Source organism: Cherax quadricarinatus, chromosome 50 (genome assembly GCF_038502225.1).
Source record: "Cherax quadricarinatus isolate ZL_2023a chromosome 50, ASM3850222v1, whole genome shotgun sequence".
NCBI classification, from domain to species: Eukaryota; Metazoa; Arthropoda; class Malacostraca; order Decapoda; family Parastacidae; genus Cherax; species Cherax quadricarinatus.
Genome location: NC_091341.1, coordinates 24218143 through 24241750, shown reverse-complemented (window position 1 = coordinate 24241750; position 23608 = coordinate 24218143). Strand labels below are relative to the sequence as shown.

General features: G+C 39.3%; 1 protein-coding gene across 2 annotated transcripts in view; it reads left to right on the top strand.

Moving 5' to 3' along the window:
• Window positions 1–20908, top strand: part of LOC128695458 (DNA ligase 1) — a 27327-nt gene extending 6419 nt beyond the window's left edge. For both annotated transcript variants that reach the window (XM_053786094.1, XM_053786095.2), the window contains exons 3-7: window positions 3660–3847; window positions 7764–7922; window positions 14475–14585; window positions 14726–14888; window positions 19809–20908. In XM_053786094.1, the coding sequence (XP_053642069.1) occupies window positions 3660–3847; window positions 7764–7922; window positions 14475–14585; window positions 14726–14888; window positions 19809–20021 (834 nt within the window). In that variant the 3' untranslated portion in view covers window positions 20022–20908. The remainder of the gene's footprint in view (window positions 1–3659; window positions 3848–7763; window positions 7923–14474; window positions 14586–14725; window positions 14889–19808) is intronic.
• Window positions 20909–23608: the final 2700 nt, after the last annotated feature.

Genomic DNA, 23608 nt, shown 5'->3' with positions numbered 1-23608 from the left:
GAGGAGACGGTTGGAGGCAGCGGAGATGTCCTGTTTAAGGGCAATGTGTGGTGTAAATATTATGCAGAAAATTCGGAGTGTGGAAATTAGGAGAAGGTGTGGAGTTAATAAAAGTATTAGTCAGAGGGCAGAAGAGGGGTTGTTGAGGTGGTTTGGTCATTTAGAGAGAATGGATCACAGTAGAATGACATGGAAAGCATATAAATCTATAGGGGAAGGAAGGCGGGGTAGGGGTCGTCCTCGAAAGGGTTGGAGAGAGGGGGTAAAGGAGGTTTTGTGGGTAAGGGGCTTGGACTTCCAGCAAGCGTGCGTGAGCGTGTTAGATAGGAGTGAATGGAGACGAATGGTACTTGGGACCTGACGATCTGTTGGAGTGTGAGCAGGGTAATATTTAGTGAAGGGATTCAGGGAAACCGGTTATTTTCATATAGTCGGACTTGAGTCCTGGAAATGGGAAGTACAATGCCTGCACTTTAAAGGAGGGGTTTGGGATATTGGCAGTTTGGAGGGATATGTTGTGTATCTTTATATGTTTATGCTTCTAGACTGTTGTATTCTGAGCACCTCTGCAAAAACAGTGATAATGTGCGAGTGTGGTGAAAGTGTTGAATGATGATGAAAGTATTTTCTTTTTGGGGATTTTCTTTCTTTTTTGGGTCACCCTGCCTCGGTGGGAGACGGCCGACTTGTTGAAAAAAAAAAAAAAAAAAAAAAAAAATATATATATATATCTTATATATATATATATATATATATATATATATATATATATATATATATAAGATATATATATATATATATATATATATATATATATATATATATATATATATATATATATATATATATATATATATATATATATATATATATATATATATATATATATATATATATATATATATATATATATATATATATATATATATATATATTATATTATATAAGATATATATATATATATATATATATATCTTATATATATATATCTTATATATATATATATATATATATATATATATATATATATATATATATATATATATATATATATATATATATATATATATATATATATATATATATATATATATATATATATATATATATATATATATATATATATATATATATCTTATATATATATATATATATATATATATATATATATATATATATATATATATATATATATATATATATATATATATATATATATAAGATATATATATATATATATATATATATCTTATATATATATATATATATATATATATATATATATATATATATATATATATATATATAAGATGGGGTCCACCTCTGGTGTAAATTGTGGGACCCATAGCCTCGGAGAAGTGGATAAAAAGGCTTCAAGGAAAAATATTTGGATTTCTTCCTGAAGCCGTTTGAATATTCCACTTCCCCTACCACCACATCTTTTCATATTTATTTTTTTTTACTAATAGGAATATTTTATTACATAATATGGTACAGAAGATTTAAGAGATACATTATTGATATAAAGGTGGCATATACGGTACATGTTGTTACATGTGTATCATATATATACATGTATGTATATATATATATATATATATATATATATATATATATATATATATATATATATATATATATATATAAAGATATATATATATATATATATATATATATATATATATATATATATATATATATATATATATATATATATTTCTTCTTTCAACATACCAGCCATATCCCACTGAGGTGGGGTGGCCCAAAAAGAAAAACGAAAGTTTCTCCTTTGAAATTTAGTAACATATACAGGAGAAGGGGTTACTAGCCCCTTGCTCCTGGCATTTTAGTCACCTCTTATGACACGCATGGCTTACGGAGGAAGAATTCTGTTCCACTTCCCCATGGAGAATATATATATACAGTGGACCCCCGCCTTACGAACGCATCGCGTTATGTTAAATCCGCCATACGAAGCATTTGAACTCCAAAATTTTGCCTCGCCTCACGATAAAAAACTCGCCTTACGTGATTCGTCCGGGACCCGTCCCACGTGTGGCCTCAGCACCAGTGTTTACAAGCCAGCCAGTGCGGTCGCATCTACGCATACATTTGGTACATTTCACATTATTCCAGTGTTTTTAGTGCTTGTAACTGCAAAATAAATCACCATGTACCCCAAGAAAGCTTCTAGTGCCATCCCTGTGGTAAAAAGGGCGAGAATTAATATGGAATTAAAAAAAAGAGATTTAGGAAATGTGTGCAAAGTGGGTTGAACTGCAAACCTTTACGGACGAAAAATCACCCTGACACAGCTACTGCAAGCCGTGACTCAAGAAATCATAATGACACGATTGCAAACAAACCATACCCGCGGGTTCAATCCCGGCCGGGGGTATGGTTTGACTGCAAGCTGTGTTGGCAACCTGTACATTGACAATGTTATGGCCCATTTTAGGAAAGTCTTAAAGGAACGGGAGGTACAGAGCTCTATGGACAGATTTGTTGTGCGACAGAGGTCCAGTGACTCTCAAGCTGGTCCTAGTGGCATTAAAAGAAGAAGGGAAGTAACCCCGGAAAAGGACTTGCTGCCTCAAATCCTAATGGAAGGTTCCCCTTCTAAACAATAACTTCTACACTCTCCTCTCCTCCCATCCCATCAATCATCGCCAGATCTTCAAAAAAGGTAAGTGTCATGTATTCTATTCTTAGTAGAGTAGTAATTGTGCATGTCTTCTTCAGTTTGTGTGTATTAAAATTAATATATCATGTGGTAAAAAAAAAAATTTCATACTTTGGGGTGTCAGGAACGGATTAATTTGATTTCCATTATTTCTTATGGGGAAAATTAATTCAGCTAACGATAATTTCGGCTTATGATGAGCTCTCAGGAATGGATTAATATCATAAGGCGAGGGTCCACTGTATATATATACACATATATATAAGTATATACACATTTGTATATGTATATATACGTATACACGTCTATATACATATATATATACTTATGTATACGTATATGTATGCACGTATGTGTATATGTTATGTCTACACATATGTATGTATGTGTGCATATGTATATATGTATACACATATACATACACTGAGATCAGTGTATAGCCTTCCAAGGAGAGTATTTCAAGGGAGACAGCTTCAACTAGGTGATTAGGTAAACCTTTATATTTTTTGTGGCAGTTTGTATGTCATTGGAGGTTTGTAAGATTTATCTGTCATGTGTTCATGAGACAAAGAAAAGATCAGCATTTCTACCAATGCAAAAAAAAAAAAAAAAAAAAATTGGACACTCGTGTGACAAAACTGTAGTACCTCCAGGGATGGTTACTGTCTACTAGCTTAATATCAAGTGTTCATGGGGTTTGCTGCTATAACAATTACTGGGATATCATTACAGTTCAGGATGAGATGTATAGGGGCAGTTAAATAGAGAGTGTTAGACATATGTTTATGTACATTATTTAGGTTTGGTCTCACATCTACAATACTCCATCATACTGCAATACTCGGGATAGTGAAAGTTAGACAGGACTGCAAGGCCTTAATGTCCACAAGTACTCAAAGATAACTCAAGTCTGTATTTGTGGGTTTTATTTTTTGATGTATGTAATGCTTTTGTTTAAACAGCTAAAATCTTTTAGGTACAGATGCAACTCGGTGATGGACTGCAGGCAGAGCATGAAGTTCGAGCATCCAGCAGGGATCTCAGGACACTTTATGTTCGCTTTCCAAAATCACTAAAAGTCTCCAAGGGTACTGAAGTGAAGGAGTTGGTGAAGGAAGCAATCGATGTGCGTCTACCACGCTGTAGTTCAATAAATTTTTGCTCGTAAGTGGAAAAACCATGAATAAATCCTCAATGCTTTTGTAATGTAGTCGTCAAACTGTTTCTCTGCATAATAGATAAAAGTGAAAATAACCTGTACTAATTTTTTTTATCAATGAACTGGCCATATCCCACTGAAGCAAGGTGACCTAAAGAGAAAAACGAAAGTTTCTTTTAAATTTAGCAATGTAGACAGGAGAAAAGATTACTAGCCCCTTGCTTCCGGCATTTTAGTCGCCTCTTACGACACGCATGACTTACGGAGGAAGAATTCTGTTCCACTAATATTAGTAGTAAGTTATTTTTATTTTCTACTTTTTTCCAGGGCTAGATACTTGTGTTGTATGACCCATACAAGTTTAGCACGTGTTTTGTAATATAAGGGGAGAACAGGCATGGATGGAGTGTGTGTGAAGGGGGGACAGTTAGTATAGCAGGCAACCTGATTGTAAGAAGCTGCCATATATCACCAGCTACTGGATGTAAAGAGGAGAGTGAATATTATGAGGCGAGATAATAGATAGTACCTCTAAGTTTGTTTGCTGAGTTGGTTGATTGAGCATGTTTAAGAGGGAAAGTGGCAAATTTTGCCAGGAGGGAAGCGAGGGTTGCTATTATTGGATTTGTTTATTCTGTCATATACTGTAGAATGGGATCAATTATGTGGGCTGGAACAGGCAGTTGGAGTAATGATAGCCTAGACAGCGAGAAACCCATTGCTCCCGTACAGTCAACAGTGACCATGTCACTACTGTTGCAGTGTAGCAGTATCACATGTCCATACAAGCAGAACAGTGATTTTTTTTTTTTTTTTTTTTTTTTTTTCAACAAGTCGGCCGTCTCCCACCAAGGCAGGGTGACCCAAAAAAGAAAGAAAATCCCCAAAAAGAAAATACTTTCATCATCATTCAACACTTTCACCACACTCGCACATTATCACTGTTTTTGCAGAGGTGCTCAGAATACAACAGTCTAGAAGCATAAACATATAAAGATACACAACATATCCCTCCAAACTGCCAATATCCCAAACCCCTCCTTTAAAGTGCAGGCATTGTACTTCCCATTTCCAGGACTCAAGTCCGACTATATGAAAATAACCGGTTTCCCTGAATCCCTTCACTAAATATTACCCTGCTCACACTCCAACAGATCGTCAGGTCCCAAGTACCATTCGTCTCCATTCACTCCTATCTAACACGCTCACGCACGCTTGCTGGAAGTCCAAGCCCCTTACCCACAAAACCTCCTTTACCCCCTCTCTCCAACCCTTTCGAGGACGACCCCTACCCCGCCTTCCTTCCCCTATAGATTTATATGCTTTCCATGTCATTCTACTGTGATCCATTCTCTCTAAATGACCAAACCACCTCAACAACCCCTCTTCTGCCCTCTGACTAATACTTTTATTAACTCCACACCTTCTCCTAATTTCCACACTCCGAATTTTCTGCATAATATTTACACCACACATTGCCCTTAAACAGGACATCTCCGCTGCCTCCAACCGTCTCCTCGCTGCTGCATTTACCACCCAAGCTTCACACCCATATAAGAGTGTTGGTACTACTATACTTTCATACATTCCCTTCTTTGCCTCCATAGATAACGTTTTTTGACTCCACATATACCTCAACGCACCACTCACCTTTTTTCCCTCATCAATTCTATGATTAACCTCATCCTTCATAAATCCATCCGCCGACACGTCAACTCCCAAGTATCTGAAAACATTCACTTCTTCCATACTCCTCCTCCCCAATTTGATATCCAATTTTTCTTTATCTAAATCATTTGACACCCTCATCACCTTACTCTTTTCTATGTTCACTTTCAACTTTCTACCTTTACACACATTCCCAAACTCATCCACTAACCTTTGCAATTTTTCTTTAGAATCTCCCATAAGCACAGTATCATCAGCAAAAAGTAACTGTGTCAATTCCCATTTTGAATTTGATTCCCCATAATTTAATCCCACCCCTCTCCCAAACACCCTAGCATTTACTTCCTTTACAACCCCATCTATAAATATATTAAACAACCATGGTGACATTACACATCCCTGTCTAAGACCTACTTTTACCGGGAAGTAGTCTCCCTCTCTTCTACACACCCTAACCTGAGCCTCACTATCCTCATAAAAACTCTTTACAGCATTTAATAACTTACCACCTATTCCATATACTTGCAACATCTGCCACATTGCTCCTCTATCCACTCTATCATATGCCTTTTCTAAATCCATAAATGCAATAAAAACTTCCCTATCTTTATCTAAATACTGTTCACATATATACTGCTCTAATTGTGGCATTGCTATGCAGAGATATTCAAAGTAATCCAGGATTGCAAACTAATGTGCAGAGGCACAAGAGACAAATTAGGTGCCTTTGTCTTCACTGTAGCAAAAGGGTTCCTAGCTGCAGCTGTGCAGTTACCTGTGATACATATGGGGAATGGATGAACAAGGGGGTAGCAATAACTTTAACATTGTATGTAATGTATGTTCAGAATACAAGGCTGCAAAGACAATATTGTTACTAACATTGTATGTAAAGCATGCATAGAACACAAGGCTGCAGAGACAGTATTATTACCAGACTGAAGAACATTAAACACAACTGCAAACAATGCACCAGTTTGTCCACTTTGTACTGATTGTTTAAGGAAGAATGTTACGTAGAGTACATGTGAATTCTGTATAGGATAGGCCCACAACATGTGTGTTGTTGGTCATGATAACATTGCTTCTCATCAGTTTGTATGCACCTTAATGCATTACCTCATAGTTATGCTGACCTTGATGTATCAATCTTTTCTGCAACAAATTATCCTGTAGACTATACTGATGACTGACTGCTTGAAAACAGCAGATCTTCACTTTGTTCATATCAGTGCAAAATTACTTCTAACCAAAATGACAGGGGTTAGGACTCTAGCAAGTAAAATTAAAGCTGCAGTAATATCCGTTTCTGAATCCTGGTTATATGACAGTGACTGACGATATAATTTAAAAAACCTCGGTTTTCATATGCCCTAGTCTGTATGTAAAACTAGTTATTTTCTATAAAATGTATTTTTTGTTAGTATTTTCCATAAGAAATAATGTAAATCCAATTAATCCATTCCAGACACCCAAAAATATTAACAAAAAATAAATTTTATACAGAATAACTATACTTTTACATACAGACTAGGGCATATGAAAACCGAGGTTCCACTGTAGAGGGTTAGAGCATAAAATGGGATGGAAATAGACAAGGTAGTGGGGTATGTGCTTATTTAAGAAATGACTACGCTTTCAACCTAAGACTCTACTGCTTGACAATAATTTGGAGATTCGATGGTTGAAAATGTGTTGGTTACCCAAGCCCAAACCCATACTAATAGGAACTTTGTTACTGCCCTCCCACCCATGATCAGTTCTTAGAAAACTTTTAGAGAATCTTATCCAGAATTGTGCACAGTTGTGAGACAATAATACTGGGAGACTTCAATATCTGTTTTCAACAACAAAACAATGAACTATGTAACAGGTATAAGCAAATTCTAGGATTAAATAGTTACACTCAATTAATTAATTTCCCAACCTAGATTACATAGTTCTCAGCCACCATACCTGACCACATAGTTTGTATATGCTCTGAAAACATTAGTCAGTCAGGCATCATTCCCACAGGTCTTAGTGATCATTTTATCATTTATTGCACCAGGAAAATTATTAGAGAATGGATAGACCTGCACAGGACAATAAAATTGAAATCAGCCAGGAGCTACAGTAGAGTAACACTCCTAAGTAGACTGCACATTTGTGATTAGACTGCACAAACTAGTTGCACTGAGTAAGGGCCAAAAATTCTTCATATGTGACATGTGTAAGTAATATTAATTTTTCATTGATATGTCAATATTGCAGGCATTGCTTCTTGGAATTTGAATCTGAAGAAATGACAGATCGCATGAAAGAAAAAATTTCCAAAATGAAAGTGGGAGATGAATCATTTTATGTTGACTACGTTGGAAAGAAGTCCACATATTGCAGAGAAAGGCAACCAGGACCTGTGAATCCTCTCAAGTTAGTGATTTCTTTCAATTTTCACCTTAGTAATTAGTTACAGCGTTTCCTCACTTAACAACAGTTACGTTTCCAAGACCACGTCAGTAAACTAATTCGTTGCTGAGCGAGGAGCATACTATAATGGTAGTGGGTTTGTGTCACCCATCTTTTATATTGTTTTAATGTCACCTTTGCACCATTTATAACATTTCTGGTATATTTATTTTGAGGGGTGTTAATGTTGTAGTTTTATAACTTAGTGTAAGCATGCCTCTGGCAAGACAGTGACGGAATGAATGATGACGAAAGTTTTTTTTGGGCCACCCTGCCTTAGTGGGAAACGGCCAATGCGTTAATAAATAAATAAATAGTACTTTCATCAAATAGTAGTGTACTGTATACCGTAATAAACAGAATAGAGGAAATCAGCTCTAATATACATTATTTAAGTATGCAAGCTGGTCAGAGAACCCATTATAAGTCTTGAGTTGTAGGTAAATGAGTACGTCGCTAAGTGAGGAGAGGCTGTATACATACAGGTAATTAGTTACAAATATATTTGTAAATATTCATGGAAAGCTATTGGCATAAAATTAGTATTTTTTTCTTCTTCTTTTCTTCTTTTTTTCTTCTTCTTTTCTTCTTTTCTTCTTCTTATTCTCCTTATTCTTCTTTCTTCTTCCTCTTCTTCTTCCTCTTCTTCTTCCTCTTCCTCTTCTTCTTCCTCCTCTTCTTCCTCTTCTTCTTCCTCTTCTTCTTCCTCTTCTTCTTCTTCCTCTTCCTCTTCTTCCTCTTCTTCTTCCTCTTCTTCTTCCTCTTCTTCTTCCTCTTATTACTCTTCTTCTTCCTCTTCTTCCTCTTCTTCTTCCTCATCCTCTTCTTCTTCCTCTTCTTCCTCTTCTTCTTTCTCCTCTTCTTCCTCCTCTTCTTCCTCCTCTTCTTCCTCCTCTTCTTCCTCCTCCCTCCTCCTCCTCCCTCCTCCTCCTCCTCCTCCTCCTCCTCCTCCCTCCTCCTCCTCCCTCCTCCTCCTCCCTCCTCCTCCTCCCTCCTCCTCCTCCCTCCTCCTCCTCCCTCCTCCTCCTCCCTCCTCCTCCTCCCTCCTCCTCCTCCTCCTCCTCCTCTTCCTCCTCCTCCCTCCTCCTCCCTCCTCCTCCTCCCTCCTCCTCCTCCCTCCTACTCCGCCCTCCTCCTCCTCCCTCCTCCTCCTCCCTCCTCCTCCTCCCTCCTCCTCCTCCCTCCTCCTCCTCCCTCCTCCTCCTCCCTCCTCCTCCTCCCTCCTCCTCCTCCTCCTCCCTCCTCCTCCTCCCTACTCCTCCTCCCTCCTCCTCCCTCCTCGTCCTTCCTCCTTCCTCCTCCTCCTCCCTCTTCCTCCCTCCTCCTTCTCCCTCCTCCTCCTCCCCCTCCTCCTCTCCCTTTTCCTCCTCCTCTTCCTCCTCCTCCCTCCTCCTCCTCCTCCTTCTCCCTCCTCCTTCTCCCTCCTCCTTCTCCCTCCTGCTCCTCCCTCCTCCTCCCTCCTCCTCCTCCCTCCTCCTCCTCCTTCCTCCTCCTCTTTCCTCCTCCTCCTCCTTCTCCCTCCTCCTCCCTCCTCCTCCTCCCTCCTCCTCCTCCCTCCTCCTCCTTCCTCCCTCCTCCCTCCTCCTCCTCCTCCTCCTCCTCCTCCTCCTCCTCCTCCTCCTCCTCCTCCTCCCTCCTCCTCCTCCCTCCTCCTCCTCCCTCCTCCTCCTCCCTCCTCCTCCTCCCTCCTCCTCCTCCCTCCTCCTCCTCCTCCCTCCTCCCTCCTCCTCCTCCCTCCTCCTCCCACCTCCTCCTCCCTCCTCCTCCTCCTTCCTCCTCCTCCTCCCTCCTCCTCCTCCCTCCTCTTCCCTCCTCCTCCTCCCTCCTCCTCCTCCCTCCTCCTCCTCCCTCCTCCTCCTCTCTCCTCCTCCTCCTCCCTCCTCCTCCTCTCTCCTCCTCCTCCTCCTCCTCCTCCTCCTCCTCCAAACCGGCCGTATCCCACCAAGGCAGGGTGGCCCAAAAAGGAAAACGAAAGTTTCACTTTTTAAATTTAGTAATTTATACAGGAGAAGGGGTTACTAGCCCCTTGCTCCCAGCATTTTAGTCACCTCTTACAACACGCATGGCTTACGGAGGAAGAATTCTGTTCCACTTCCCCATGGAGATAAGAGGAAATAAAAAAGAACAAGAACTAGAAAGAAAATAGAAGAAAACCCAGAGGGGTATGTATATATATGCTTGTATATGTATGAGTAGTGTGACCTAAGTGTAAGTAGAAGTAGCAAGACGTACCTGAAATCTTGCATGTTTATGAGACAAAAAAGGACACCAGCAATCCTACCATCATGTAAAACAATTACAGACTTTCGTTTTACACTCACTTGGCAGGACAGTAGTACCTCCCTGGGTAGTTGCTGTCTACCAACCTACCACCTATAAAATAAGTATACAGTGGACCCTCGACTAACACTATTAATCCGTTCCTGAGAGCTCATCGTTAGTCAAAATAATCGTTAGTCAAGTTAATTTTCCCCATAACAAATAATGGAAATCAAATTAATCCGTGCAAGACACCCAAAAGTATTGAAAAAAGTAATTTTAACACATGAAATATTAATTTTAGTACACACAAACTGAAAAAGACATGCACAGTTACATGACACTTACCTTTATTGAAGATCTGGTGATGATTGATGGGATGGGAAGAGGGGAGTGTGTTGATGGTCTTAGTGTTTAGAAGGGGAATCCCCTTCCATTAGGACTTGAGGTGGCAAGTCCTTTTTTGGGGTTACTTCCCTTCTTCTTTTAATGCCACTAGGACCAGCTTGAGAGTCACTGGACCTCTGTCGCACAACATATCTGCCCATACAGGCCTGTACCTCCCGTTCCTTTATGACATTCCTAAAGTGTTTCACAACATTGTCAGTGTCACCATTAAACACTTGTTCAGGTTTCAGTCCTTCACTGTCTACGTACTCCTTGAATTCCTGCACATATTTTTCAGCTGCTTTTTGGTCCAAACTTGCAGCCTCACCATGCCTTATCACACTATGTATGCCACTACGATTCTTAAATCTCTCAAACCAACCTTTGCTGGCCTTAAATTCACTCACATCACCACTAGTTGCTGGCATTTTTCTAATTAAATCGTCATGCAACTTCCTAGCCGTTTCACATATGATCGCTTGAGAGATGCTATCTCCTGCTATCTGTTTTTCGTTTATCCATACCAATAACAGTCTCTCAACATCTTCTGTCACTTGCGATCTCAGTTTCGAAAACATAGTTGCACCTTTGGCAAGAACAGCTTCCTTGATTGCCGTTTTCTTGGCCACAATAGTAGCGATGGTTGATTGGGGTTTTGTGTACAGCCTGACCAGCTCGGAGACACGCACTCCACTTTCATACTTAGCAATGATCTCTTTCTTCATATCCATAGTAATTCTCACTCTTTTTGCTGTAGGGTTGGCACTAGGAGCTTTCTTGGGGCCCATGGTGACTTATTTTGCAGGTGCAATCACTAAAAAGGCTGTGATAATGTGAAATGTTCCGATTGTATGCTTGGAAGCGACCGTGGTGGCTGGCTGGCTTGTAAACACTGGCCAGAAGTGGACGCGTCTCAGACGGAACAAATAGTGTTGGTCGAGTTTTTTAGCGCTAATCGAGGCAAAATTTTTGCGATAAAATGTATCGCTAGTCAGATTTATCGTTAATCGATGCCATCGCTGGTCGAGGGTCCACTGTATTATCTTCATTCAATTATGTCGTGCATAAAATGTACCATGGGTTGCTACAGGCAATGAAAAAAATTCTTTAGGATAATGCAGTTTGAGTACCTCTTATCCAAAATGCTTGGGACCAGAAGCATTGCAGATTTTGAAACTTCAGATTTTGGAATGTTTGTATATACTGTATATGCCCAGTTAAAATAGAGGAACACTTCAGTAGGTCTACTGACCCATGGTAGGCAGGTGCTACTCAAATCCAACATTTCTCACTTATATTTGTCCAACCTATTTTTAAATAATAATCAAAAAATGTAGATTTAATATTTATGCTCTTGATTGTTGGGGACCTCATCCCTTTCTCTTTCTCTTTCCATTTCTTTTTCTTTCTCTCCTTTTTATATATATTTTTTTACTCAGGGTTTTACAAGGTTAGGCTTAGGGTTCCTAACTTTCTTTACAAGCTAAGAGCTATTACCTATATCAGCTCATTTGAAAGCTTTTTTATTATGAAGCGTACAAAAATGGAACAGGATGAATTTGGAACCAGCTGTGGGCCAGCAGTTTCATTTGATCAACTGACTTTATTTTGCTGATATCAATGTACTATATGAATGTGTTCCAGCCTAGAGTCATTCTAGGAATAAATGATCTCAGGTGAAATTTGAGAAGGGTATAGTCAGGGTGAAGTTGCTGCTTGCTGCCCGTCTTGTGTAGAAGCTCACTTGCTGTCCTCACAGTGGAGCCAAGTGTGGTACTTTGACAATGTTGGCCTTATACATAACAGTAACACCATGCACATTCCTCCAGTGTTGAAGGCTCTACTGAAATGACAGAGCTATCCAGGTGGGTCCAGGCGAGAGATGTGTCATCTTGTTCTGTTATCTATTGTCAAGAAGTCGCAGATGAGACAGAGGGCAGGCAATCCAAGAAAGTGGAGCATACTCAAGGTATGAACATACTTGTTCCTCATACAGAATCTTACAACCTCTACTGTCGAGCAGACGCGAGGTACATCAAAGTGCTGTAAGCTTCCTGAATGCCTCGTTTGCAAGATTTACATGGTTGTTCATGGTCACTTTGGAGTCAGATTTCATCCCACGGATACCAACTTCATCCATGGGTACCACCATGTTGCCTAGAGACTGTCATCATTTGTGTTTTCTTGGCAAATGTGACCTGGCATCATTTACCCCCAGGCTGATAAAGCTGTAAGGTGGTGATTAATGTAACTTAGAGAAGCTGGCATTTCCTCTCTTGGATAAGTAAAGGTCAGAATACAGTTGTCTGCATATGCATGAGATTCTGGAATGAAATTCAGGTCATTGAAGTAGACATTCCATAACAATGGCCCAAGCACACTTTCCTGTGGAACACTTCCACCAGTAGAGTGTCTTGCCAACTGTCCCATTGAGGAGATAGTGTAGAACCTGCATTTTCCAGTGCTTGCAGTTTTACCACAAGTCCCTTGTGCCATACTCAGTAAGAAAAGAACCAGTAATGTTCAGTGCTACTACACAGCTGACTTTGGATTCATCCTGTATCTGGTGCCACTTAGTGGAAAGGTTTGCAACAAATCACCAGCAGAGTAACTTTTTCTGAAGATATATTGACTATCACAAAGAAGCGAATGGTAATAGAAAATCTTTTTGTCATCTGCCATGGGATTATTGTCTCAAGAATCTTGCCAGTGATTGACAGGAGTAACACTGGTCTGTAGTCGCTGATTTCTGCTCTACTCTTCTTTTTGGGAACAAGGACTGCATTTGCCTCTTTCCACAGAGAAGGCCATTTACACTCTCTCCTTCTCTTTCTCACTTTCACTCCTCACTCTCACTTTCTATTTCTCACTCACTTTCTATTTCTCACTCTTCTCTTTCTCTCTCTTTCTTCTCTTTTTTTTCTTTTTTTCTCTTATTTTTTCTCTTCTCTCTCTCTCTCTTAGATACTGAGTTTTGTTTCTCTGTTATTCTCTCTCTCAAAGATCTTCTGGTCGTTGAAGATATTTGAGGTATAGATAAAAACACACTGAAATAGCTAGATAAATGTATTGAACCTGTTATTCTTCCTAAAATATTTGAATATTTATCTTGGCTCAACTTACTAATAGTATCTTTATTTTACTCTAATCATCATCCTTTTCTTCAGTTCAAGTGAATTTGTCTCCTTCATTTTCTCCTCATCAAGGGGCTAGTAACCCCTTCTCCTGTATAAATTACTAAATTTAAAAAGAGAAACTTTCGTTTTTCTTTTTGGGCCACCCTGCCTTGGTGGGATACGGCCGGTTTGTTGAAAGAAGAAAGAAAGATTCTCTCCTCATCCTTCCCTATTCCTGTGAAATAATATATACTAAAAATGGATTGCCTTACCTACAGGGTAAGATTATGCAATACATAGAAATGTATTCCTTTGACCTTGCTTAGGATATGTTCCAAGACCTACCACAGATATTATCAAACCCTATACACAAGTCATTTTTTATTTACATGCATATCTATGATAAAGTTAAATTGATAAATTATGCACAGTAAGTGGAGAATTAGTACATTTTCACTGATGGGAAACACTTCAGTTTCTCTTAGGCTTTGAAGAACTGCCATCATCATTATTTTTGTGCTTTGGTGTAATTATTAAGTAAAATTTAGGCTTATTTTCAGGCCATGGTAAACCACGGAAACTGGATCCGCGGTTACAGGGGGTTCTACTGTATTTCTTTCCATCCACTTCCATTGCCTTGTCAAGCTAGCTAATGAGTCATTTCCCAGCTAGAGTTCATTATGCTCTAAAAAATATTATAGGGTATAGTAATGCAGTGTAGTATTTAGTGATTAGTATTGTTAAAAATTTGTAGATTATATATTGGAAGAGTGCCAATGACAACTACCCGTGATGATCTGAGAAAGGCATTCCGCACAGCAGCGCAAATTGACTACCGAAGAAAGAAGAAAAATCTACGAACAAGGTAAGGTGAGATTCTTTAATGATTTGGTGAATACTCATTTTTGTTTAATATTTGCATGATTGATGGTTATGCAACATGTAAAATAACATAAATGGATATTTGTAATATGATGCGCCTGAATTTTTTTTATAATATTTCAGGTTTGCTCTCATAACTTATGGGAGTCAAGAAGAAGCCTTAAAAGTATTTAATTCTTCCAAAAACCTAAAAATCAATGGAGAAGAAGTAACAGTTATGTTTGCTAAAGCAAGGCAAATTGATGTTAGAAATAACCGCAATGAGACTCCTCCTAAAAAAATGAAGGTAAATGTATGTGTGTGATGTGTCTTAAAGATTTCTCTCTCTCTGTCTCTCTCTCTCTGTCTCTGTCAATCTCTGTCTATCTGTCTATCTCTCTATCTATCTGTCTATCTCTCTCTCTCTCTCTCTCTCTCTCTCTCTCTCTCTCTGTCTTTTTTTTTTTTTTTTTTTACACAGGGTTTGACAAGGTTAAGGATCCCTAGCTTTATTGACAGCTATTTACAGGTTAAGGATTCCTAACTTTATTGGCAAGCTAAGAGCTGTTACCTACATCAGCTCATTTGAAAGCATTTTTATTGTTATGAGACATACAAGTAGGAAACAGGATGAAGTTGGAGCCATCTGTGGGCCAGCATTTTCATTTGATCAACTGACTTTATCTCGTTGACATCATTATCCTGTACGAATGTGTTCCATACTCGAGTCATCCTGGGTATGTATGATCTCAGATGGAGTGATGTTCTGGAGAAGGGTACAGCCAGAGTGAAGTTGCTGCTTTCTGCCCGTCTTGTGGCATAAAAGCTTGTTTCACGCTGTCCTCGAAGTGGATCCAAGTGTGGTATTTTGACAATATTGGCCTTGTACATAACAGTAAGGCCACCCACATCCCTCTTATGTTGAAGGCTCTGCTGAAATGACAGATCTATCCAGGATGGGTCCAGGTGAGAGATGAGACGTCTTGCTCTGTTCTCTACTCTGTCAAGCAGTCGCAGATGAGAGGGGGGGCAGGCAAACCAAGAAAGTGGAGCATACTCAAGGTGCGAGCGTACTTGTGCCTCGTACAGGATCTTGCAACCCCTACTGTCAAGCAGATGGGAGATATGGCGAAGTGCTGTAAGCTTCCTGGCTGCCTTGTTTGCAAGATTTACAACATGGTTCTTCATGGTTAGTTTGGAGTCAAATTTCACCCCAAGGATATCAACTTCTTCTCCAGGTGCCAACATCCTCCCATTCATCCTTACTACTGCACCAGCATTACCATCATGGTGCCTAGAGACAATCATCATTTGCGTTTTCTCAGGTGCAAATGTTACTTGCCATCTATTTCCCCAAGCTGATATAGCTCTCAGCTGGTGATTGATGTAGCTTAGAGCAGCTGGCATTTCTTCTCTTGGATAAGTGAATGTCGGTGTACAGTCGTCTGCATATGCATGTGATTCTGGGATGAGATGAAGAAGGTCGTTGAAGTAGACATTCCATAACAGTGGACCCAGCACACTTCCTTGTGGAACGCTTGCCCCAATAGGATGCCTTGCTGATTCCGTTCCATTGAGGACTACACTTAGAGATCTACCATGAAGGTAATCACTGAGGAGACATAGCGTAGAGCCTGCAATTCCCAGTGCTTGAAGTTTTGCTAAGAGGCCCTGGTGCCACACCCGGTCGAAAGCGCCAGCAATGTCCAGTGCTACCACACAGCTGACTTTGGATTCATCCAGTGACTGGTGCCACTTAGTGGAGAGGTTTAACAACAGATCAGCAGCAGAGTAACCTTTCCTGAAGCCATATTGACGATCACAAAGTAGTGAGTGGTAGTCAAAAAAATCTGTCATTTGTCTTGAGATTATTGTCTCAAGGATCTTACCAGTGATTGACAGGAGTGACACTGGTCTGTAGTTGCTGATTTCTGCTCTGCTCTTCTTTTTGTGAACAGGGACTACATTTGCCTCTTTCCATGGAGAGGGCCATTTGCACTGTACTAGGCAGTGCTGAAAGATGCGAGTTAGAGGTGCTGCTAGCTCGTCTGCACATCTTCTCAACAATCTTGGGCTCAACTTGTCTGGGCCCACAGCCTTTTCCTGGTCAAGTGATTTAAGAAGGAAATGCACCTCCTCCTGCCTTATTGTCACCACTGACAGTTTTGACACAGTTCTTGCAGCTAGCCAAGGAGGGTCCCTTGCTGGATCAGGAACTTGCATTTTGGTAGCAAAGTGTTCAGCAAAGAGGTCCGCCTTCTCTTGACTACTAGTAAAGGTGGTCCCATCCTGTCGATTTAGAGGTGGAATAAGTTCATCAGGCAGATAACCTTGTCTGTCCTTGACCAGGGACCACCAGGTTTTGGAGCCTACCCTACCTGATGCTAACTTTCTTTTAGTGTCCACCTCCCATTTAGCAATGTCTGTCTGTCTGTCTCTCTCTCTCTCTCTCTCTCTCTCTCTCTCTCTCTCTCTCTCTCTGTCTCTCTCTCTCTCTCTCTGTCTCTCTCTCTCTCTGTCTCTCTCTCTCTCTGTCTCTCTCTCTCTCTCTGTCTCTCTCTCTGTCTCTCTCTCTGTCTGTCTCTCTCTCTCTCTGTCTCTCTCTCTCTCTCTCTCTCTCTGTCTCTCTCTCTCTCTCTCTCTCTCTGTCTCTCTCTCTCTCTCTCTCTCTCTCTCTCTCTCTCTCTCTCTCTCTCTGTCTCTCTCTCTGTCTCTCTCTCTCTCTGTCTCTCTCTCTCTCTGTCTCTCTCTCTCTCTCTGTCTCTCTCTCTCTCTCTGTCTCTCTCTCTCTCTGTCTCTCTCTCTCTCTGTCTCTCTCTCTCTCTGTCTCTCTCTCTCTCTGTCTCTCTCTCTGTCTCTCTCTCTCTCTGTCTCTCTCTCTCTCTGTCTCTCTCTCTCTCTCTCTCTCTCTCTCACTCTTTCTCTCTCACTCTCTCTCTCTCTCTGTGTGTGTGTGTGTCATTGGCCTCATGTCAACCTGCAGATAATACTCCATGCACATCATAGACAAAAATAATACCAATCATTTAGTCACTGGCAAGACAGTGATTGAACAAGAGAGTGAAAGTGTTTCTTCTTTTTTGAGTTGCCCTGCCTTGGTGGGAGGTTGGCATTATATTAAAAGAGACAAACCTGATAGATTAGGTATGTAATATATTCATCAAGCTGAAAAGCATGGAATTCATCTGTCTTACATGTGCCGCTCAAATTTACTAAACTACCTAAACTATAAATAAAATCGACTTGACATAGAGTGCTAGAGAATAAATAATGCATTACTGGATTTATCATTTGATGAGGCACATGGTATTTGCTTAACTTTATATCCAACATTTCTAGTACGATTTAGTCATTTCTTAAAATATGGCAAGATTGTAATAGCGATACGTATTGCACTTGTCGAACAAAGGTTTCGAATCCACTTGCAAGCTGGACAGTGTGCTGTTCACTATCTTTCTGGCCCAGTAAGATTTGTCCAACTACATTTATTTCTGTACATATGGATAAGTGTGAATAGAATTACACCTGGTTGGACAAATCTTATTAGACCAGTAAGGTACAGTGAGTAGCACACTGGCCTGCTAGTTTTAGGACTGGCTTGCATCTGGGTTCAAACCCTTAGTTCGATGAGTACAATATGCATTGCTATTTTACAGTCTTGTTGTATTTTAAGAAGTGACTAAATCATACTAGAAATGCTGGATATAAAGTCAGGCAAATTCCATGAGACTAATTAATTGATTAATCCAGTAATGCATTATTTCTCCTTTGGCATTCTGTCATATCATGTCAACTTCTATTTTTTTTTTTGTCATAGATTCGAACCCTCTGTTTACTGAGTTGCTTACTATTGTCATTATGATTTCACAAGTCACTGGTAATATATATGTCACTGTATGTCAATTAATAGGTTTCTCTTCAAATTAAACTTATTGTACTGGAAAGGTGCAAAAGGGATTTTAGGGTAAAGCTTGAGCATCCAGTAGATGTGTGAGCGTGGTTGTTTGGAATGACTGTAGACAGATAGTTTTTGAGAACTGATGTGCTGTTAGAGTACTCAAGATAACATTTATGAATGGATTTAGGAAAACCAGATAAGTGGACTCATGCTCTCTGGAGGTGGGAAGTACAGTGCCTGCACCTTGAAGGATGGATGGGGATGTTGCAGTTTAACAAATCATTTGATGTGTGATGTCTGCAAACTTCCCCAAAAACTTCTGCAGAATGAGTGATGATGTTTTATTAACTGGGAGGTATCCTGGTCAGACACATTAAAGCTGAAATACCTCTGCAGATGTTTTCTAGTATCATGATATTAATTTCTTATGATGCTACAAATTATGGAAAGTAATAAACAGAAAATAAAGGAGCGTGAGCACCATATCATTTATGGGAGGGATTTAGGAGAAACTGATTAAACGGTGGAGGTGGAAAGTTCATTTGCTACACTGTGCTTCTCACTTGGAATTCAGAGGGTTATCTGAGCCATGCTGTCTATGACATGGTCTGAACTAGTGATAATATTCAGAATTATATTTTATGGGTAAATTAGGAAGGGTGGGGGTGTGACAGTCAACGGGTTATCTGATTGTAATGTGAAAGGTGGTGATTGAATGAATGATGGTGAATGTATTTTTTTCTTTAGTTCACCCTACTATGGCAGCAGACAGCCATTGAGTTAAAAAAAAAAAAGCAAATTGTTTAACTGTCTTCAAATTGATGATGATTACAGCAAATTAATAATTTTAGGAACATTTATGTTTAAAGCATTGAATAAGCAAAAAGATCTTGTGCTTTATCAACTATAAAACTGCCTTTTCCCGTGAAACTAGGATATGGTTTATAGGTATTGTCTTAAGTCCTGTTTTTACGATACTAAATTTTTGTAAATATTCAATATTCTTCAGCATTTGCTTTTTTCTTATACACTGGCCATCTCTTAGCATTAAAGGGTGACACGTTGATCCACTATTTCTCTCCCCCTCCATCTGCAATATGATTCACCTGGTCTTTTTATTTCCAAATACTGTATCTTAACACATGTACTTGCTCCATACTCCACCCTCCTGTCTATTATCAAATCATTCATTGCTTAGAGTTTTTTGTTATTCTCATCACCTTATTCTTTCCTGTGTTCATGTTAAATTTCCTTCTTTTAGATACTTTCCCAGTTTCATTCACTTCTTGTATTTATTTGTGGTTAACGTACAATTTTTTCTGCATTAAGATGGAACAGGTTGTTAAGGAAGAGCGGAAAGAGGAGGATGACAATGATGAGGAGGATAACAATGATGAGGAGGATGACAATGATGAGGAAGATGACAACGATGAGGATGAAGAAGATGACAATGATGAAGATGGTGTAGGAGATGATGATCAAGATGAGGATGAAGATGAAATGGATGATGATGAGGAAGATGGAGATAGTGATGATGATTAACAAATTAATGTAGACAATAAAGGTGATAATAAGGAAGAGAATGAAAAGACAATGGGTGAGATGATAATTATCATGCCAGATAATTTTTTTTTATTTTGGTCTGTAATATATCACTCTTGATTATTTAAAAAAATTGCAGTTGAATGCAAAGTTGTTAATGAATTTTTAAGGTAAAATAAATAATAAAATAGCACATTTTCAGTCAAGCATTCATTCACTGAGGCTTTGCAGTGTGAATTCATGGCTGGAATAAATGTACATGCTTCACACTTGACCTGTCATAGACCATCTATAAATAACAGGTTTCTATGACTGTGATATCAGTTAAAGTAGTAGTGATTTTCTACACGATAATATATGCATAATATGTATGCTTAAAACTGAGGAGCCAATAATGCACAGAGCATTTTAAACAAAACTGAAGGTGCCTGAAAATAAGGATGGTAAAAAAGTGTAGCTAAGAAGTGTGAAATTCGTATAGAAAGGACAAAATTCTGTACTATAGGGAAAACTTAGGATTACAATAGTGTTATATGTCAAAACTGTTTGAAAATGTGTTTCGAAACTAATTTTTAATAATTATTGGTGTATTCTTAATGACTGTACTTCTGTTGCATAATATAATGACTAGTAATGATACAGCACATTAGAAAATAATTATTTAACTTTATCATATAGAAGAATGTATATAAATTGGTTACATTGAGCAATTGTAGGTATTTGTATCAGAATGTCCTTAATTACACTGTACCTTAAGATTAAACAATAATATTTGCTAAATTGTTGATTAAAGCATTTGCAAAAAACAATATAATGAAATGTGATAATATTAATGATTATATAATAGATAATACAGTAGTTACAAATAAACATACTGTACATATAAATGTTTAATCATTCCATTACCTAAAAACAAGCATAGAGCCAATAAGGCATTTAAATTATTGGGAATGCCTCGGTCCTAAATATATACTCACTGAAGCAAAGAAGAGAGGTACATGATAATATATGTGTGGAAGGTGCTTGAGGGTGTGGGTGCAAATCTACACTGTTATAACATACTGGAGAGATATGGATGGATGTAAAATAAACCCAGAGAAAAATGGGCACTGTGGGCACGAGAATATTGCATCAGCATCCATGGGCCCAGACTGTTTAACACACTGTGACAAGATATCAGAAACATTGCTGGAATGAGTGTAGAAGTTTTCAAGAGGAAATTGAACATGTACCTCCACATTTCTTAACTACATTTTATAAAACTGACAACCTACCTTTTCCACCCTCTACTCGTGTTACTTTTTGAAGTTAATAGTAATTTTAAATGTACCATTTTCTGATCACGACTGGTTGTGAACAAAGCTTCTCCATCTATGCTATACTTTGAACGTATTTCTACTTTAAAAATTTTGTTAGTATATTTTTACCAATCTGTATACTGTACTGTAGTTCCTTAATTCTGCCACTCCTTTGCCAGCCACTTTCTTGGTGGGGCAAGGGGAAGGGGACACTGTTTGCTTTGTCAGTGCCATGAGACATATTAGCTTGTGTATTTCACACAGGGATGCCATGACTTGGACAAAAAGGTTCCCATTATATTTGCATTCATGGAAACCCATTTTTTTTTTCTTTACTGGAAGCTTGGTTAGGTCTACCCCTGAGCTCCATTCAAAGGGAGTACCATGATGAGAGGCTCTTGATCCAAGGAGTTTGAGCTCTACTTGGATTGAACCCAATTATCTCCTATTTCCCAGGATCTGTACACTTTCTGTACTTCCTCATAAAAGTAATAATGTCCCCAAAACTGCAGTCTCGTTGGCCATGTTCTTCGATGACCAAGGGGATTGCTTTGCTGCCGAAGGATTCTTGATCCAAGGAATTAGAGATAAATTTTGTTCCCTTGGGTCAAACCTAATTGCCTCCCATTCACCACTCGTTGGATAATGCTTACGGATTTAGCACTCCCATGAATAGTAATAATTAACATTGCCAGTCAAGGATTCTGGATTCAAGGAATTTGAGTTTCTCTCTTTCTTGGATTTAACTTGATTTCCTCTCATTCTTCAAATGCTGTATGACCCTTATGGGGTTAGCACTTCCCTATGGCCCTTAATTAAGAGTTGATTACTTACCACTGAATATAATTAGTAATTCACTTGGGTGCCTTCATGCAACTGGAGCTACCATTTGTTTTTTTTTATTATCACACTGGCCGATTCCCACCAAGGCAGGGTGGCCCGAAAAAGAAAAACTTTCACCATCATTCACTCCATCACTGTCTTGCCAGAAGGGTGCTTTACACTACAGTTTTTAAACTGCAACATTAACACCCCTCCTTCAGAGTGCAGGCACTGTACTTCCCATCTCCAGGACTCAAGTCCGGCCTGCCGGTTTCCCTGAACCCCTTCATAAATGTTACTTTGCTCACACTCCAACAGCACGTCAAGTATTAAAAACCATTTGTCTCCATTCACTCCTATCAAACACGCTCATGCATGCCTGCTGGAAGTCCAAGCCCCTCGCACACAAAACCTCCTTTACCCCCTCCCTCCAACCTTTCCTAGGCTGACCCCTACCCCGCCTTCCTACCATTTAATCAAACTTTATTACCCAAGTGCTGTATGACCCTTAGAGGTTTAACATTTCCCTTAGAATTTATTGTGATTTCATTCAGAGGAGAAAAGTGACGATGCTAGTGAAGGGATTTTGATCCAGGGTCTTGAATTTATCCTCCCTTAACTTGGATTGAACCTGAATGCCTCCTGTTCTCTAGATGCTATATGATCTTTATGGATTAAGTATTTTCCCATGATTAAAATAGATAAATGGAGCTACCCATCCTTTGGCTCAACCCTGATTGCTTCCTATTGGCCAATCACGATTTTTACAGGTGCTTTCCATAAATATCGAAGATGTATGACCCTTGTAGGTTTAGCGCTTCTTTTTGATTATAATAAAAAAAAATCCATAAATACAGAAACAACTGCTTGACTATGCAGGGATCTGGAGAAATGAACTCACCTCAAGGAAGGTTCCATGATGCTGGTGAGGGGCTCTTGATCTAGGCCCCTCAAGGAAGGTTCCATGATGCTGGTGAGGGGCTCTTGATCTAGGTCCCTCAAGGAAGGTTCCATGATGCTGGTGAGGGACTCCTCATCTAGGCCCCTCAAGGAAGGTTCCTTGATGCTGGGGAGGGCTATTGATATAGGGAATTGGATCTGTGCACCGGTTCCCTGAATGCCCTCCCCCCCATGTGTGCTGTATAATCCTATGGGTTTAGCACTCCCCCATTATTATAATAACAATGGAGAAATGAACCTGCAATTCAGAACATTTTTCATCATAGGAAGAGGCCGGACTCCCTGATGCTAGTGAAGTGCTCTTCCACCAAAGAATTTGAGCTACTCTTCCCTTTTGGGTTTAGTGTTGCAATGCTGTATGACCCTTGTAGGTTTAGCGCTTTTTTATTATAATAATACTGTAATGGGTTTAGTGCTTAAATTCATAATGATAATCCCATTCCATTACTCAAGCTTGCTTACCTAATGTTCCAAGTGATGTATTACCTCAGTGGGTTGAGCATTTTC